The 17,055-nt window shown below is 47.4% G+C and overlaps 6 protein-coding genes across 6 annotated transcripts; 5 read left to right on the top strand and 1 right to left on the bottom strand.

Moving 5' to 3' along the window:
- The first annotated feature begins 130 nt into the window (after window positions 1-130).
- AGABI2DRAFT_186852 (hypothetical protein) lies at window positions 131-2,058 on the top strand. The gene is made up of 9 exons (XM_006463128.1): window positions 131-201; window positions 255-300; window positions 349-691; window positions 788-915; window positions 981-1,015; window positions 1,070-1,364; window positions 1,423-1,710; window positions 1,759-1,905; window positions 1,964-2,058. Exons 1-9 carry the CDS (start codon window positions 168-170, stop codon window positions 2,040-2,042), a joined length of 1,395 nt encoding a protein of 464 aa, XP_006463191.1. The 5' UTR covers window positions 131-167; the 3' UTR covers window positions 2,043-2,058.
- A 239-nt stretch (window positions 2,059-2,297) lies between these two features.
- Window positions 2,298-5,077, top strand: AGABI2DRAFT_224855 (hypothetical protein). Its single transcript, XM_006463129.1, has 10 exons — window positions 2,298-2,336; window positions 2,386-2,548; window positions 2,610-3,140; window positions 3,206-3,605; window positions 3,657-3,758; window positions 3,820-3,931; window positions 3,986-4,504; window positions 4,562-4,694; window positions 4,743-4,814; window positions 4,876-5,077. Exons 1-10 carry the CDS (start codon window positions 2,313-2,315, stop codon window positions 4,893-4,895), a joined length of 2,076 nt encoding a protein of 691 aa, XP_006463192.1. The 5' UTR covers window positions 2,298-2,312; the 3' UTR covers window positions 4,896-5,077.
- Window positions 5,078-9,050: 3,973 nt separating this feature from the next.
- On the top strand, window positions 9,051-10,806 carry AGABI2DRAFT_207857 (hypothetical protein; the record flags this gene model as incomplete). Its single annotated transcript, XM_006463130.1, has 7 exons — window positions 9,051-9,400; window positions 9,452-9,553; window positions 9,615-9,726; window positions 9,781-10,290; window positions 10,343-10,475; window positions 10,526-10,594; window positions 10,651-10,806. 7 exons carry the CDS (start codon window positions 9,051-9,053, stop codon window positions 10,671-10,673), a joined length of 1,299 nt encoding a protein of 432 aa, XP_006463193.1. The 3' UTR covers window positions 10,674-10,806.
- A 2,118-nt stretch (window positions 10,807-12,924) lies between these two features.
- Window positions 12,925-13,617, top strand: AGABI2DRAFT_207859 (hypothetical protein; the record flags this gene model as incomplete). The annotated part of the gene is made up of 1 exon (XM_006463131.1): window positions 12,925-13,617. A coding segment is annotated over one exon (693 nt), but the record flags the coding sequence as incomplete, so codon positions are not given.
- Window positions 13,618-14,063: 446 nt separating this feature from the next.
- On the bottom strand, window positions 14,064-14,404 carry AGABI2DRAFT_137665 (hypothetical protein). Its single transcript, XM_006463132.1, has 2 exons — window positions 14,378-14,404; window positions 14,064-14,328 (listed from the first exon to the last, which is right to left on the bottom strand). Exon 2 carries the CDS (start codon window positions 14,289-14,291, stop codon window positions 14,079-14,081), a length of 213 nt encoding a protein of 70 aa, XP_006463195.1. The 5' UTR covers window positions 14,292-14,328; window positions 14,378-14,404; the 3' UTR covers window positions 14,064-14,078.
- Window positions 14,405-15,144: 740 nt separating this feature from the next.
- On the top strand, window positions 15,145-16,562 carry AGABI2DRAFT_73843 (hypothetical protein; the record flags this gene model as incomplete). Its single annotated transcript, XM_006463133.1, has 6 exons — window positions 15,145-15,275; window positions 15,327-15,428; window positions 15,490-15,601; window positions 15,656-16,174; window positions 16,234-16,366; window positions 16,417-16,562. Coding segments are annotated over 6 exons (1,143 nt in total), but the record flags the coding sequence as incomplete, so codon positions are not given.
- Window positions 16,563-17,055: the final 493 nt, after the last annotated feature.

The following is a 17,055-nucleotide window of genomic DNA, read 5'->3' on the forward strand; positions in this document are numbered from 1 at the left end:
CGATGGCGCTCCCAAGGCTCCGTGTCCTGGACTTCGAGCTTCCACGATTCGAAAAGAAAAGACCTTTTGAGTATATAAAGCTCTCGGTCTTGATGCACTTTCGGCTTTTCAAATAACTAACTCTCTCTCTCACATTTCGAACACTTGTTTAATAAGTGGTGATATCAATGTCGATTAAGATAACTGGTTTTGAAACTCATGGTGCGTGTTTGTTTTTAGTATGATGAGACGCGAAGTTGATGGATTTGTGATAGATGTGAGGTTTCCTACCTCTTTGACTGGGGATGGTACCGATGCGATGTAAATGCAAAAGAGCACTCGGTCCCTTACCTACTGACTTGAATACAGGAACACTGACTGCGACTATTCCTCAGCCTACATCACCCTCTTCACATCCTCACCTTCTCTCCGCGGTCATGGTATGACCTTCACCATCGGTCGCGGTAACGACATCGTCTGCACCACCATCTCCCAACTAGCCTCAAAACTGATCGATAAAGATATCGAAAGTCTATTCGAGAACATGGGTCAAACTTGGGATTGGTTGAACTCGGATCCTCAGATGAGATGGATTGGACCGGAGAAAGGTGTTGTGCATATTGCGTTGGGAGCTGTGGGGAATGCGATTTGGGATTTGTTGGCGAGGGTGAGGGGGAAACCGTTGTGGAAGTTGATTGTGGATTTTACACCTGTGAGTTGAAAGGGAAATACTCTTGTCCGCCCTTTATTGGTTTTTGGTGTTTTGTTCATTGGACGATAACATATGTTTTTCTTATTTTATTTTTAGGAGGAATTTGTTAAGGCGGCGGCGTGGAGGTATATATCTGATGCGATTACCAAGGAGGAAGCGCTACAAATGTTGAGAGAAAAAGAAGCGGGGAAGAGAGACAGGGAAGCAAAGGTTAGAGAAGTAGGGTGAGATGTTCACTTTAGGTTGGGTTGCCTTTATTTTTGCGTGATCACTGACATGTGTTTGACAGATACCCTGCATATGTGACTTCCGCTGGGTGGTTAGGTATGTTATTCTTTACGTGTTCGGTTTATATATATATGCTGATGTGTTGAACAGGGTATACGGATGAGAAAGTGGCTCGACTGACGAAAGAAGCACTTGCTGCTGGGTTCAATCATTTCAAAATGAAAGTGGGAGCGAATGTGGATGATGATCTTAGACGAGGAACACTTATTCGTTCTATTATTGATGATCCGCAATATGCGACTGTTAAGCGGGATCCTGGGAGTAAAGAACTTGAGGGAAAGAATGCGGGTCCTACGGGGAGCGTGCTTATGATTGATGCGAATCAGGTTTGGGATGTTCAGCAGGCTATTGACTATGTCAAGAAATTAGAGCCGATCAAACCATGGTGAGTGTCTGATGACGATGATTGAATGATCTGTATTTGATTGATATAAAATATGTAGGTTTATTGAAGAGCCAACTGCTCCAGACGATATCCTCGGACATGCGGCCATTCGCAAAGCACTGAAGCCTCACGGGATTGGAGTGGCGACGGGAGAACACGCTCATAATCGAATGGTGTTCAAACAACTGTTGCAAGCTCAAGCTATTGATGTTTGTCAGATTGACTCTTGTCGTCTTGCGGGTGTTAGTGAGGTTTTGAGCGTGTTGTTGATGGCGGCTAAATTTGGTGTGGTCGTTTGTCCACATGCTGGAGGTGTGGGTCTGTGCGAATATGTGATTCATCTGAGGTAAGCTGAACCTGCAATCTGGTTCCATTTTTGTGACGCTTCTTTCAGTTTGATTGATTACATTGCCGTATCGGGATCTATGGAAAGGAACGTCTTGGAATATGTCGACCATCTGCACGAGCATTTTGTGACCCCGTGTTCGATCAATGATAAAGGGCGATACAACGTTCCCAACAATCCTAACGAAGGATACAGGTATGTCAACACGTTGTTGGTGACAGTGATAAAGATCCTTACTTTTCCCCGTTCCTAGCATCGAAATGCGGGAGAAGAGCATCGCCGAGTATGAGTGGCCCAATGGGACCTACTGGACCCAACGTCGCGGAGTATAAATAACTGTTGATGTGGCTGTACGTGGGAATCCCAGATGTTGTTTGTTGAGCAGCAATCGGGCGATGCGATCTGCCCAGGTGTATTTTTCTGAGAGCCAAACAATCGCGAGCGATGGCGCGCGAGATCCAGCGAGATGCTGGGAGTCTGCGGCTGAGAAAGGAAATACCGGCGGCAAGTCGAGTGTGGGAAATTTCTGGGGGTTGCCTATATAAGGCTGCGCCGTGGGCGAATCAGTCGCACTACCCCATCCCCACCCCGGACACGTCCACATGTCCGCAAGTACCATCTACAATGTATTATCTGCTTCTTTCCCCGGGAAGTCGCTAGCTAACTGATGGATAGCATCGCAGCCTCCAGCCCACAGGACCCCCCACGCAGGGCCAGAGTCAACCCCATAGCCATACTCGCCTAAACGAGGCGTTTGACAGCATCAGAGCAGAATTCGACTCGGCTCTCACAGAAGCCAATGTCGTCAGGAACCAGAAGGATGAGATCGAAGGAAAAGGTCCGTCTTACTTGCAACTTCTTTTTTTTTTTTTGGGTCGCGCGCTAACGGCCTTGTGTAGTGGTGCAACAAGTCAACGAACTGAACATCATCCGACAATCTCTGTATGATCTCGAAGCGCAGCACAACAAAGTGAGACAACAGTTTGAGGACGAATTGGGTAGGCTCCGGAGTGAGCTTTTGACAACGAGACAACAACTGGCTGCCGCCACAAGTGGTGCTGGTGGTCCCCCGCCTGCTGGTCCAGGAATAAGCTCTGGCCCTGGTGCCCCTAGCCAGATCGGTCCAGGAGGCGCGCTCGTGGGCGGCCCCCCCTACCCTCCGGCCGGTGAGCCACCATACGGGAGAGACTATGCACGAGAGAGGCCTATCGAGCGTGAACCGAGGATCGGAGATAGGTCGGGTCTCGGTCCGTTGGGAGATAGAGGCCTGGGTTTGGCTGATCGTGAACGAGAAAGAGACAGAATGGATAGGGAACGCGAGCGCGAAAGGGATAGAGAGAGGGAAAGGTTGGACAGGGATAGGGATAGAATTCCTGACGGGAGGGACACTAAAAGGTCGAAGAATGATAGAATGAAAAGTGACCGACCTGGTTAGTTTCCTTGTGAAACGATATCATATGAGATCCACCCCTTTAACGTTCCTGTTGTTGCTTAGACCATTTCAGCCCATCATTGGGTACTTTGGGTGTTGGACCTTCCAGCGGAGGACCCACGCCCAAACTTCCTCCGCCCCCAGGTCCAGGTGCTTATGGCGGCCCCGCACCACCTGGCCCAGCCGATTCCATTATCCCGACTCACACAGGTCCCGGTTTGCATACAGGTCCTGGCGGTCCACCTCCCCTCTCTGGTCCATCTTCAGGTCACCCCACAACGGGCCCAGGTGTCGGGGCCATTGGCCCTCCTGCGAGTGCCAATCAAGGTTTCCCGGATGATCTTGACATACACACCGTGGCACCTGACTTGAAAAAGGAAGGAACAGATTGGTTCGCGATCTTCAACCCCAAAGTCAAGAGGCAGCTTGATGTTTCCTTGGTGCACACCTTGATGCACGAAAGGTCCGTTAGCACATGTCGCGTCTTGTCTCCGTTCTGATCGGTCTTTTATAGTGTTGTTTGCTGCGTCAGATTCTCGGCTGATGGCAAATATCTCGCGACGGGATGCAACCGAACGGCTCAAATCTACGATACTAAAACGGGTCAGAAGACATGGTATGTCAGCCATCGGCTTCTCCGAGTCTCAATTCGTTGACATTGATAACATTATTACTAGTGTTCTGGTCGATGAAGCTGCCGGGAAATCTGGAGATCTCTACATTCGAAGCGTGTGTTTCAGTCCTGACGGCAAGTTCCTTGCAACGGGAGCAGAGGATAAACAAATCCGTGTAAGAATCACTTATTGCAGCATCTCTTTCCAAACACTCATAACACGATGATAGATTTGGGATATCGGCAAGAAACGGATTCGCAATGTGTTTGATGGTCACCAACAAGAAATTTACTCATTGGATTTCTCAACTGATGGTCGTCTTATTGTTTCTGGATCCGGTGACAAAACAGCAAGGATTTGGGATATGGTCGATGGAACGTCAAAGGTCCTGACTATCAACGATCATGATTCTTTGAATAACGATGCGGGCGTGACATCAGTGGCTATCAGTCCGAATGGACAGTATGTCGCTGCTGGAAGTCTAGACACCGTCGTACGGATCTGGGACGTCGCTACAGGAGTGTTGGTAGAGAGGCTGAGAGGGCATAGGGATAGCGTTTACAGCGTCGCTTTCACGCCTGATGGGAAGGGACTTGTGAGTGGGAGTCTGGATAAGACGTTGAAATATTGGGATGTTAGTGCTCTTGGTGGGGGAGGAGGGCCTAGTGCTGCGCTTGTGAAGAGGGCCAAGGATGGGAAGAGAGATGAAAAAGGAAGTCCTTGTACGATGAATTTCAATGGACACAAGGTGCGTTTTCTCTTTCCTTCCTTTCCTTTTTTTTTTTTGCCTGACGTGGGTCCGCAGGATTACGTGTTGAGTGTGGCAGTTTCGCATGATGGCCAGTGGGTGGTTTCAGGTTCCAAAGATCGTGGTGTGCAGTTTTGGGATGCGAAGAATGCGGTCGTGCAGTGTATGCTTCAAGGTCACAAAAATTCCGGTATGTGTTTAGTCTTCACGTCTCTTTGCGATCTCTAAACCAGAATAGTTATTTCAATCGATTTGAGTCCGGCGGGAAGCATTTTGGCAACTGGAAGTGGGGATTGGCAAGCTAGGATCTGTGCGTATACAACTACAGGCGTGCGGCCTCGTCTCTGACTTTTACCTTTATTTTTCTACAGGGAGCTATAGTTCAGTATAACACATCTATCTCTCTCTCCTTTCCATTACTCTTTTGTTCGTTTTTCGTTGTTTCTTGGGTTGAGATCGAAGGTACCAATAAGAAGAGGACGAAGATTTGTCGATCTTTAATCACAAAATAATTTCTTTTTCTTTCACAAAATTCAGTTCGTTCTTGTGTTCTCTTGTGAGTCCTCACCGAAAAAAACATGTTATTATACTTTTCTCTTCTGGATCGTGCTGAATCGTGTTTGACTTTTTGACTATCGTATCCCTCTCAGTGTGTTTTGTATGGTCGTACTTTTGCATTATATACGTATATACTCGTTTTTTTTGTTTCGTTTGCTCTTTTTTTTCTTCTTTTGCGTCTATTAGCGAATGGTGTATCTTCTGTTTTGGCGCGTAATGAATATTATATATATTTGTACTGATTTTATCTCGTTGTCTAATCGTCCTTCCGATGGTGCAGTACCGGCGCGACGGTGAAAGGACATGTCATACCAGTGGGAAAGTGGCACATCAAGTGGTTGAAAGAAACGAGGGACAACAGGATGAGACGAAAGGTACTCAAACCGCTGGGCTGGGAGCCTGTGAGAGCATCCCGGTGCGTGAGAACCATCAGCGGTAAATGGCAGCTGCTGGTATCTGCTGCTCGGATGCCATCTGCATCAGCTGTCAAAGCTGCGTAGCCGCACACGGCACAACACTGCCTTGCAATCCTCGTCGCTCATGCTGGACGATACGACCGTCGTTGGCCTTGTAGACGATCATTTCGTCTCGAGTCAGGGAACGTTTGAACTTCAAATTTTACCGTCCGGTTGTGGGAGCGAGGTTCAAGAATTGTCGTTCAGCAATAATAGACTTCAACATCACCGTCTTATGGAACAGCGTTACTAAACGAAGTTAATTGTTTCTTCGTTGGAAATTGGGAGAGACGGCAGCGCTGATGTATCTCTACAGATTTAGTGGTGCGGCTTTCGATTGGTTGTAACAGACGCCTGGCAGCTCTATGGTCAAATGTTGGGATACCAGGGCCTCCGGTTTCTTCCTGTATTGGTGTCAAAATCCGACTTGTACTCTTATTTCTTGAAGAGTCAAGACCAAAGCGTCTTTTGCAATTAAGAGGAGACAGGGCAAACAACGGTACGACTGGTAATGGGCCATTATCTATGTCTCTCGCCATGTGAATTCGAAGCATAGTCTGATGGGCTGTGTTTTAAAGCGTTCTTATATGATGAGAGGTGGTCACTTCATCCACCTGAGCCATTCTATTCCCTTCCCTTCTTCCCTCACCCTACAGGATGTCAGACAAGTCTTCGCCGAGCCGTACAGATCGTGTTTCTTCCACCTCCCCTCGCACGCCGTCTCTGCGCCGTCCGCCTTCCCGCGAGCATCCTGCTTTGCCGGAGGATGATACAAGAAGACTAGACGTGCCTGCCGAACTTCCGGAAATCCCTCTCTCTCCAGTGTTCGCCTTTTGTCAACCAACATCGACTGTTTCTGCCCATTCCGGCACCGATTCTCGGGCCGTACCTGTTCGATTTCCGAGTTCCCAACCTCTAAAGCCCTCCGCTAGCACTCAACATTTGGAAGGCTCGGGTAAACAATACTCTTCGTTGAGACCAGAACCCACGCAGCTGGTACCCCCTGCTACATCTCAGTTTCTTCAAGGTCAGGCAATCGCGCCGTCTCATTCCGGCTCGGCTCCTCAAGGGCAATATGTGAGTGTTCTTCTCCTGCTTTTATACGTCGAGTTCGCAACTCACCGTCGCATCAGCAGGATCAAGGCCGAGGCATGTTCAATCGATCTCATGATTTTTCTGTCATGGGTAGTACATTTGTCGACATCAACGCCACCTCGGATAACTGTGAGGAAATTTCTCGTTGTATTTCCGTTGCACCTTTGCTTACGATAATTTCTCTGTCAGTCATGAAAGAGCTTCTCCAGGAGACGATACGTGGAGCTGAGTTTGATTCTTCCGACCGTTATCCACCCCCGCGATGTCACCCCGGGACGAGACTTGCGATCATACAACGGTGCTTGGATTTCATTGCCCAGTGCAGTGACAAAGAAAAGATGCGTTGGATAGTCGGCCACGCTGGAGTTGGAAAGTCGGCAATCATGCAGATCGTCGCTGAAAATGCCCCTGGTGTCATCGTTGCTTCAGTTTTTTTTTGCACGGACGAACGTAAAGATGGATCCAAAACTTTCGCGACCATTGCGTATCAGCTCGCTGTCAAGTGCGAGCCCTATCGTGAATTCATTCGGAACGAAATCACTAGAGATCCAGCTCTCTTTCGAAGAGCGCTACCAACCCAGTTCAACAAGTTCATAGTTGAACCATTCATCCGCCACTTAGTCAATTATCCACATCGATTCGTGATTCTCATTGATGGCCTTGACGAATGCAGCAATCCTCTCACACAGCGAGAGCTGCTCGAGCTAATCTCGGGCTTTTGCATCCAATATCCTACGTCTCCGGTCGTATGGATTGTTGCCAGTCGCCCAGAGCCCATCATCACTCTGTTCTTTGACAAGCCCGAGGTTGCACTAGCATATAAAAAGGAGGACATTGCGGTAGATTCAGAGGAGGGGCGTCAAGATGTCGAATTATATCTCAGCGATGAACTAGCAAAGATCAAACGCAACAACACTACGTTGCAGCATGAGGCAGAGTGGCCCTCCAAGCATGGTTTACTGAAGATCACCACAGCCTCGGGAGGGCTATTCGCGTACGCTTCGATAGTAGTCAAATATATCGACGACCCATACTACGGAGATCCAGCCTCTCAGTTTTTTGACGTCCTCGTGGTCATTGATGCGGGTCCGAAACGTGATAGACTGGGAAGACATCATCCTCTGGCTCCGCTCGATGCATTGTATGAGAGGATCCTCTCCAAGATTCCACATGATGTGATGGTTAACACCAGGAGGCTACTACTCCCACAGCGGTATTGGCGTTGGGGTGCGAATAAATTTCGTTTGCAATGCAATCTCATGGGATTGACTCAGCACGCCGCTTATGGCGCCGTTCGTCATATATACTCCGTCGTGAAGGTTCCTATTCCTAACGAAGCTGACAAGAAATCCTTCAAGTTTTTCCACAAATCGTTTGATGACTATCTAGGCGACTTCGAACGATCCGGATTTTCCCCCGACATGCAGCAGGAAGCTAATGAGCTCATGGCTCAGATTTCATTGCGGGTAGCCGAGGAGGTTCTCGATGACTCCGGGGATAAGGATGGTGGTGAAGTCATCGAGTGTCGGGATTATGGTTATTTGAAAGTTGGACCTGGCACCGGTTGTGACAACATCACACTTTCTTGGCCTGGTGATGAGCGCTTCGAAAGGACCAACGACGAAGTCAAGGTCGAGTTGTACAGTAGTGCAATTACCGCCATTTCGGACCGATTTGCTCATCACCACAAAGCCTTTTTGAATACGTCCTGCTTCCGTGTGTTGACCAGGTGTTTCACTGCGCCTCGCATCTATTTCCCGTTTTACAAATTGCTAGATTTTGCTTTCGTAAGTGCTTCATGCTCTTTTTATCGCCAATGTTGAACTTCCGATAAGGACGATTTCCGGAATGAGCTTGCCGAGCTTGGCGTTCTGAAGCAAGTGTCTCTCAAGACATTAGATTATGCAGCAATCTGCGGACGAATCGAGTTGCAACGTATGGATCCCACCGGTACGAATTTCAGATTCATTTACCCATCGAGTCCGGTTTGCAAAGTGAGCCATAGTATTTCAATTGTCCAATGGAATGAATCTAAACCTATGCAGCATAAATCAACTCCAGTGCATGTTTTGGGAGGGCGGCTGTGGTGGGGAACGAAAACCACGTTTGGCAGATACGAAGAAGACGTGGATTCGAGCCAGGGTCCCGAAGCTGACCTCATAGACATTCCTCGGTCCAGTATTGTTGAAGGCAACAAATCTCACTGGGGATGCCTCTCAGAAACACGTTGGAACGTTGAAAATTGCCATTTCTGCTTGCGGCGTCTTTTCCGTCTTTTTATTGACAGTCCAGATCTACCAGCTACTGTGTTCTTTGACTCGACTGGATTATGTTATGTAGAATTGGCGTTCGTTGACCCGGATGATGGGGTGTCGCAGTGGAGGTACCGGTTTTTACATTCGGGTCTTCCATCCGGTCCCGCGGTTTCTGTCATCTCGATGCCCACAGGCCATGCAGGACATAGGAGCTCAGCTTTTCCCGCTACACATCCATACAGCTTCGATTTTTGCAGTTTCAACTTCGGAACGCAATCTCTCGACTCGTCTTACTCGTTGATTCCTATCCAATCTTTTTCACTTAATTCAACTTCTGATTACCCTACAACGGGTCCAGGTGTCGGAGCCGTTGACCCTGCTGCGGGTGCCAATCAAGGCTTCTCCGATGATCTTGACATACGCACCGTGGCACCTGACTTGAAGAAGGAGGGAACAGATTGGTTCGTGATCTTCAACCCCAAAGTCAAGAGGCGGCTTGATGTTTCCTTGGTGCACACCTTGATGCACGAAAGGTGCGTTAACACATGTTGCGTGCTGTCTCCGTTCTGATCGGTCATTCGTAGTGTTGTTTGCTGCGTCAGATTCTCGGCTAATGGCAAATATCTCGCGACGGGATGTAACCGAACGGCGCAAATTTACGATACTAAGACGGGTCAGAAGACATGGTATGTCAGCCATCGGCTTCTCCGAGTCTCAATTCATTCACATTGATAACATTATTACTAGTGTTCTGGTCGATGAAGCTACCGGGAAATCTGGAGATCTCTATATTCGAAGCGTGTGTTTCAGTCCTGACGGCAAGTTCCTTGCAACGGGAGCAGAGGATAAACAAATCCGTGTAAGAATCACCTATTGTTGCATCTCTTTTCAAACACTTACAAGACGATGATAGATTTGGGACATTGGCAAGAAACGGATTCGAAACGTGTTTGATGGTCACCAACAAGAAATCGACTCCTTGAAATTTTCACCTGGCGGTCGTCATCTTGTTTCCGGGTCCGATGGAAGCATCGGGATTTGGGATATGGTTGATGGAACTTCAAAGTTTTTGACTATCGAAGATCTTGGTCCTTCACATAGCAACGCGGGCATTACATCAGTGGCTATCAGTCCGAATGGACAATATGTCGCCGCTGGAAGTCTGGACACTATTGTGCGGATCTGGAATATACGTAGTGGAGCGTTAGTGGAAAGCCTGAAAGGGCATAGTGATAGCGTTTACAGTGTCGCTTTCACGCCTGATTGGAAGGGACTTGTGAGTGGGAGTCTGGATAAGACGTTGAAATATTGGAATGTTGAGGCCCTTGGTCGTAGGCAGAGACGACGGCCTATGATGAATGGTATTTATGAGACGGGATATGATGAAGGAAATCGTTGTACCATGAATTTCACTGGACACAAGGTGCGTTTTCTCTCCCCTTCCTTTTTGTTTCTTGCCTGACGTGGGTCGGAAGGATTACGTATTGAGTGTGGCAGCTTCGCATGATGGACGGTGGGTCGTTTCAGGTTCCAAAGATCGTGGTGTGCAGTTTTGGGATGCGAAGAATGCGGTTGTGCAGTGTATGCTTCAAGGTCACAAGAATTCCGGTGCGTGGTTTCGTCTTCACGTCTCTCTGCGATTTCTCAGACCGGAATAGTTAATTCAATCGATTTGAGCCCGGCGGGAAGCTTGGCAACTGGAAGTGGGGATTGGCAAGCTAGAATTTGTGCGTATACGACTACAGGTTGTGGCCTCGTCTCTGACTTTTATCTTTCTCTACAGGGAGCTATAGTTCAGTACTATAACACATCTATTTCTCTCCTTTCCATCATTCTTTTGTTCGATTTTCGTTGTTTCTTGGGTTGAGATCGAAGGTATCAATAAGAAGAGGACGAAAATTTGTCGATCTTTAATCACAAAATAATTTCTTTTTCTTTCACAAAATCCAGTTTGTTCTTGTGTTCTTTTGTGTGTCCTCACCGAAAAAAAACATGTTATTTACTTTTCTCGTCTGGATCCTGCTGATTGACTGGGTGACCTTCCGTAGAGTTTAGAAACATAGAAATATTTTCTAGATTAAATTAAGGGTCCTCGCCGGACATGCCGATGACCAAATCAGGACCCAACGTGAGCGGATCTTGAAACCGACCTCATTCCAGACTAGAATCTAGAAGAGGCCTACTGACCCCCCTTCCAGACTTTTGAGCCATAAATATACCTCATTCGCGTCATGCCGGTGATCCAATATCGTAAATTCGGATCAATCCTGCAGGGACTCGCCCCGCCGTTCACTTGACTTGGAAAGATAAAGTGCATGTGTTGCAATGCTCATAAGATTTGTCCTATTACGACTTACAAGAACCATTGTATCACAACCTTAGTACCATAGATGGTGTTCATTCAGACCATTCAAACTCCCAGCACGGAAAAATGCACATTACAAAGGTCTTGACTCTCAATTACTGGTATCTAACAATGCCAGCAGCTGCGAGGGCCAATATGTCCTCCTCTTCGAGCATTTGCATCTGGTGAATTATTGAAACTTGCATCGTATTGTTGTATGCATCGCAAAGCGGTCGGTCGCGGTCATAGATATCAAAGTGATGGGCCATGGCAAGTCTTGTGACACGGGGTAAGCTATTTTTACGGAACTCCAGATTATTCCGGATGTCTACGGTTGAATAAAATATTATCAACACTTCGGAGTTTCAAAAGAAATAAGGTCTAGACGATATTCTGTGTTTCTAAACTCTACGGAAGGTCATCCACTATCGTATCCCTCTCAGTGTGTTTTGTTATGGTCGTACTTTTGCATTCTATACGTATATACTCCTTTCTTTGTTTTGCTTTTTTGTGCACATTCTGTGTTGGTGCGTAATGAATATTTTATGTATTTGTATCTGTGTGACACGGAAAATGGAGCCGTAATATTTCGAAGGTGACACATTGGGTCTTCAAAAGAAGAACGCGTATGAAAACGGAATTGAGATCAATAAAAGGCATGGCTGTCGGGATGTTTAGTCGGGGTATTTTAAAGCGATACGACCGATCGTTCGGGACATGCCGCATCACAAGTATGGGAATTTTGAGTTTGTACGGCATACTACAATGCATTCGCCGACAACTCTACACGAATCCAAAAACGAGACTTGGATAGCAGCCTGCCTCAGACTAGATCCAAGAGGCAGATTTCCCTCGTCATTTGCTTCGTCCGAAGCAGTCGAGATCTACTTACAAAAGGCCGTTCATCTGGGTACCCGCTTCATGAACCATTCATGAACGGTCCATAATTTCGGAGACATAAACGTTTAAACCGCCATCAGAAGCATTACTGGGGTCACATGAGTTACTCCCATCATTCCTTCCCTCGTCCTACAGGATGTCAGGCAACTCCTCGCCTGGCCATACGAATCGTATCTCGGCTCGGGTTGCTCGCTTTAAGAATCATTTTTCTAATGCCTTCTCTCCTACGGTGTTTCTACGCCATCCATCTTCCCGTCAGCATTCTCCTTCGATCGAGGATGATACACAAAGACTGGGCGCCGTGCCAGCTAATCCTGCGGAAGTCTCTCGCTCGCCTGCGTACCGTCAACCAGGGTCAATCGGTTTCTTCACCGATCCCGTACCCGCTTATTCATCGCCGAGTCCCCAACCCGCCCAGCCTTCCACTAGTACTCATGCATGGGGAAAAGGCAAAGCACCCGGTTTGCCCCCGCAAGGCGAAGGCATGTTCAATCAATCCCATGATTTTTCTATAAATGGTATCAATACGTTTGTCGACATCAACTCCAATTCAGACAACTGTAAGTAAGGAGTGCTCCCATCGTATATCAATTGAACTTGTCCTTACTGGTATCTCCGTCAGTTATGAAGGAACTTCTACAGGAGACGATACGTGGAGCTGAGTTTGATTCTTCCGACCGTTATCCACCCCCGCGATGTCACCCAGGAACTCGGCTAGCGATAATACAACGGTGCTTGGATTTCATTGCCCAGAATGGCAAAGAAAGAATGCGTTGGATAGTCGGCTACGCTGGAGTTGGAAAGTCGGCCGTTATGCAGATCGTCGCTGAAAAGGCTCCCCATGTTATCGTCGCTTCGTTATTCTTTGCCGTCGACGATCGTAAAGATGGATCTAAAACTTTCACGACCATTGCATATCAACTCGCGGCCAAGTGCAAGCCTTATTGTGATTTCATCCGGAACGAAGTCGCCAGAGATCCAGCTCTCCTTCGAAGGGCGCTACCAGCCCAGTTCAATAAGTTCATAGTTGAACCATTCATCCGCCACTTAGTCAATTATCCGCATCGATTCGTCATTCTCATTGATGGCCTTGATGAATGCAGCAATCCTCTCACACAGCGAGAGCTGCTCGAGCTAATCTCGAACTTCTGCATCCAATATCCTACGTCTCCGGTCGTATGGATTGTTGCCAGTCGCCCAGAGCCCATCATCACTTTGTTCTTTGACAAGCCCGAGGTTGCGCCAGCATATACAAAGGAGGACGTTGCGGTAGATTCAGAGGAGGGGCGTCAAGATGTTGATTTATACCTCGGCGATGAGCTTGAGAAGGTCAAACTCGCATATCCTACACTACAATATGAAGCGGAGTGGCCCTCCAAACTTGATTTACTGAAGATTACTACAGCCTCGGGAGGGCTATTCGCGTATGCCTCAATAGTAGTAAAATACATCGACGACCCGCATTATCAAGATCCAGCCTCTCAGCTCCTTGATGTACTCATGGCCATTGATGCGGGTCCAAAACGCGATAGGTCGAGAAGAGACCACCCTCTGGCTCCACTCGATGCCTTGTACGAGAGGATTCTCTCCAAGGTTCCACATGATGTGATGGTTAACACCAGGAAGCTACTACTCCCACAGCGGTATTGGCGTTGGGGTGCGAATAAATTTCGCTCGCAATGTAACCTTCTGGGATTGACCCGGCACGCTGCTTATGGCGCCGTTCGTCATATATACTCCATCGTGAAGGTTCCTATTCCTAGCGAAGCTGACAAGACCTCCTTCAAGTTTTTCCACAAATCGTTTGATGACTATCTAGGCGACTTCGAACGATCCCGATTTTCCCCTGACATGCAGCAGGAAGCTAATGAGCTCATGGCTCAGATTTCATTGCGGGTAGCAGAGGAGGTTCTCGATGGCTCCGGAGATGAGGATAGTGGTGAAGTCATCCAGTGTCGGGAATATGGTTATCTGAAAGTCGGACCTGGCACCGGTTGTGACAACATAACACTTTCTTGGCCTGGTGATGGGCACTTTGAGAAGACCGACGACGAAATCAAGGTCGAGTTGTACCGCAGTGCAATTACTGCCATTTCCGACCGATTTGTTTCTCGCCACAAAGCCTTTTTGAATACATCCTGCTTCCGGGTGTTGACAAGATGCTTCGCCGCGCCTCGCATCTATTTTCCATTTTACAAATTGCTAGATTTTGCTTTCGTAAGTGTTTCATGCTCTGTTAATCATCAATGCTGAAACTTCCAATAAGGATGATTTCCGTCGTGAACTGTCCGAGCTTGGCATTCTGAAGCAAGTGGCCCTTAAGACACTAGATTATGCTGCGATCTGCGGACGAATTGAGCTGCAATTTATTACTCCCTTCGGGACGAATGCCATAATATCTCATTCGTGGAATCCGTCTTGCAACGTCAGTTGAAGTTTTGCGACTCTCAGGTCACTAAATTGAAGCGCATATAGCATAGGAAGTCAGCAGGATATATATTGCAGGAGTGGGAAGGATGGAAAACGACATTTGGAAGATATGAAGATGACGTAAATGCGAATCAAGATTCTGAGGACGCCTCACTAGTAGATATCCCCCGATCTAATATTGTCACGGGCAACAAATCCCACTGGAAATGCCTCTCAGAAACACGCTGGAACGTCGAAGATTGCCATTTCTGTTTGCAACGTCTTTTCAGATGTTTCATAAACTGTCCAGATCAACTAGCTATCGTGTTCTTTGACTCGACCGGATTATGTTATGTGGAACTCGCGTTTGTCGACCCGGATGATGGGGTGTCACAGTGGAGGTACCGATTTTTGCATTCGGGTCTTCCGTCTGGTCCCGCGACCTCTGTCATTCTGAAGGAAGCAGGGCTTGGATTGCATGCAGAACCCCAGAATTCATCTTTTTTTGCTGGTCAACGCCCTTTTATTCGCTCACCTCCTCTCTCTAGCTCATCTTCAGGTCCACCCACAGCGGGTTCAGGTATCGGAGCCATTGGCCCTCCTGCGGGTGCCAATCAAGGTTTCCCGGATGATCTTGACATACACACCGTGGCACCTGGCTTGAAAAAGGAAGGAACAGATTGGTTCGCGATCTTCAACCCCAAAGTCAAGCGGCAGCTTGATGTCTCCTTGGTGCACACCTTGATGCACGAAAGGTGCGTTAGCACATGTCGCGTGTTGTCTCCGTTCTGATTGGTCGTTCGTAGTGTTGTTTGCTGCGTCAGATTCTCGGCTGATGGCAAATATCTCGCGACGGGATGCAACCGAACGGCTCAGATCTACGATACTAAAACGGGTCAGAAGACATGGTATGTCAGCCATCGGCTTCTCCGAGTCTCAATTCATTCACTCTGATAACACTATTGCTAGTGTTCTGGTCGATGAAGCTGCCGGGAAATCTGGAGATCTCTACATTCGAAGCGTGTGTTTCAGTCCTGACGGCAAGTTCCTTGCAACAGGAGCAGAGGATAAACAAATCCGTGTAAGATTCACTTATTGCAGCATCTCTTTCCAAACACTCATAACACGATGATAGATTTGGGATATCGGCAAGAAACGGATTCGCAATGTGTTTGATGGTCACCAACAAGAAATTTACTCATTGGATTTCTCAACTGATGGTCGTCTTATTGTTTCTGGATCCGGTGACAAAACAGCAAGGATTTGGGATATGGTCGATGGAACGTCAAAGGTCCTGACTATCAACGATCATGATTCTTTGAATAACGATGCGGGCGTGACATCAGTGGCTATCAGTCCGAATGGACAATATGTCGCCGCTGGAAGTCTAGACACCGTCGTACGGATCTGGGACGTCGCTACAGGAGTGTTGGTAGAGAGGCTGAGAGGGCATAGGGATAGCGTTTACAGCGTCGCTTTCACGCCTGATGGGAAGGGACTTGTGAGCGGGAGTCTGGATAAGACGTTGAAATATTGGGATGTCAGTGCTCTTGGTGGGGGAGGAGGGCCTAGTGCTGCGCTCGTGAAGAGGGCCAAGGATGGGAAGAGAGATGAAAAAGGAAGTCCCTGTACGATGAATTTCAATGGGCACAAGGTGCGTTTTCTCTCCCCTTCCTTTCCTTTTTTTTTTTTTTGCCTGACGTGGGTCTGCAGGATTACGTATTGAGTGTGGCGGTTTCGCATGATGGACAGTGGGTCGTTTCAGGTTCCAAAGATCGTGGTGTGCAGTTTTGGGATGCGAAGAATGCGGTCGTGCAGTGCAGGCTTCAAGGTCACAAAAATTCCGGTATGTGGTTTCGTCTTCATGTTTCTCTGCGATTGCTCAGACCGGAATAGTAATTTCGGTTGGTTTGAGCCCAGCGGGAGGCATTTTGGCAACTGGAAGTGGGGATCGTGAGGCTAGGATCTGTAAGTCTGAACGTGTGGGTGTACAGCTGTGTCTGACCTTTATATTTATTGTAGGGAATTATGGCCCAGTATAACTCGTCTTCCTCTTGCTCCTTCTTACAGTTCGTTATTCTTCGTTTGCTGGGCTCGGATGGAATGTACCGATTTCAAAATAATCTCTAAAAAAGAAAGTCATCATCTTTCAGTTCGTTCTTTCATGTCTACACCAAGAAACAACACATTTGCTCTTCTGTTTTAAATTCCGCTGATCCTCGTATCTCTCCCTGCCTCTCGTCTCCCCTCGTGTTTCATATGGTCGTATTTGTACGTTATATACGTGTATAGTCGTTTCTTTTTGTTTCGTTACTCTTCCTCCTCTTCGCCTATTATTGAATTGTATGTTTCTGTAAAAGAATATACATATTCGTATGTGATATTATCCCGGTATGTTCTTAGATTGTGCTAATTGTGCTTTTCTGTCATCTAAACTCGTATCTTCTTGTGTGATCGCTCTACGGCCATTCGAATTAAATACAACATTTTGGAGAGATACATCCGATCGTTTTCGCATACATTACAAGACGGAAA

Source organism: Agaricus bisporus, assembly GCF_000300575.1.
Source record: "Agaricus bisporus var. bisporus H97 unplaced genomic scaffold AGABI2scaffold_8, whole genome shotgun sequence".
NCBI lineage: Eukaryota > Fungi > Basidiomycota > Agaricomycetes > Agaricales > Agaricaceae > Agaricus > Agaricus bisporus.

What these genes read in the sequence shown, in the direction of transcription:
- AGABI2DRAFT_224855 (XM_006463129.1), top strand. Translation starts at nt 2,313, where the DNA reads ATGTCCGCAAGTACCATCTACAAT. An exon ending in CACACCTTGATGCACGAAAG is followed by an intron (nt 3,606 to 3,656) that starts GTCCGTTAGCAC and finishes GGTCTTTTATAG; the next exon opens with TGTTGTTTGCTGCGTCAGAT. An exon ending in TGAATTTCAATGGACACAAG is followed by an intron (nt 4,505 to 4,561) that starts GTGCGTTTTCTC and finishes GTGGGTCCGCAG; the next exon opens with GATTACGTGTTGAGTGTGGC.
- AGABI2DRAFT_137665 (XM_006463132.1), bottom strand. Translation starts at nt 14,291, where the DNA reads ATGCGAGGCGCGGCGAAGCATCTTGTCAACACCCGGAAGCAGGATGTA.
- AGABI2DRAFT_186852 (XM_006463128.1), top strand. Translation starts at nt 168, where the DNA reads ATGTCGATTAAGATAACTGGTTTTGAAACTCATG. An exon ending in TTAGAGCCGATCAAACCATG is followed by an intron (nt 1,365 to 1,422) that starts GTGAGTGTCTGA and finishes TAAAATATGTAG; the next exon opens with GTTTATTGAAGAGCCAACTG. An exon ending in AATCCTAACGAAGGATACAG is followed by an intron (nt 1,906 to 1,963) that starts GTATGTCAACAC and finishes CCCCGTTCCTAG; the next exon opens with CATCGAAATGCGGGAGAAGA.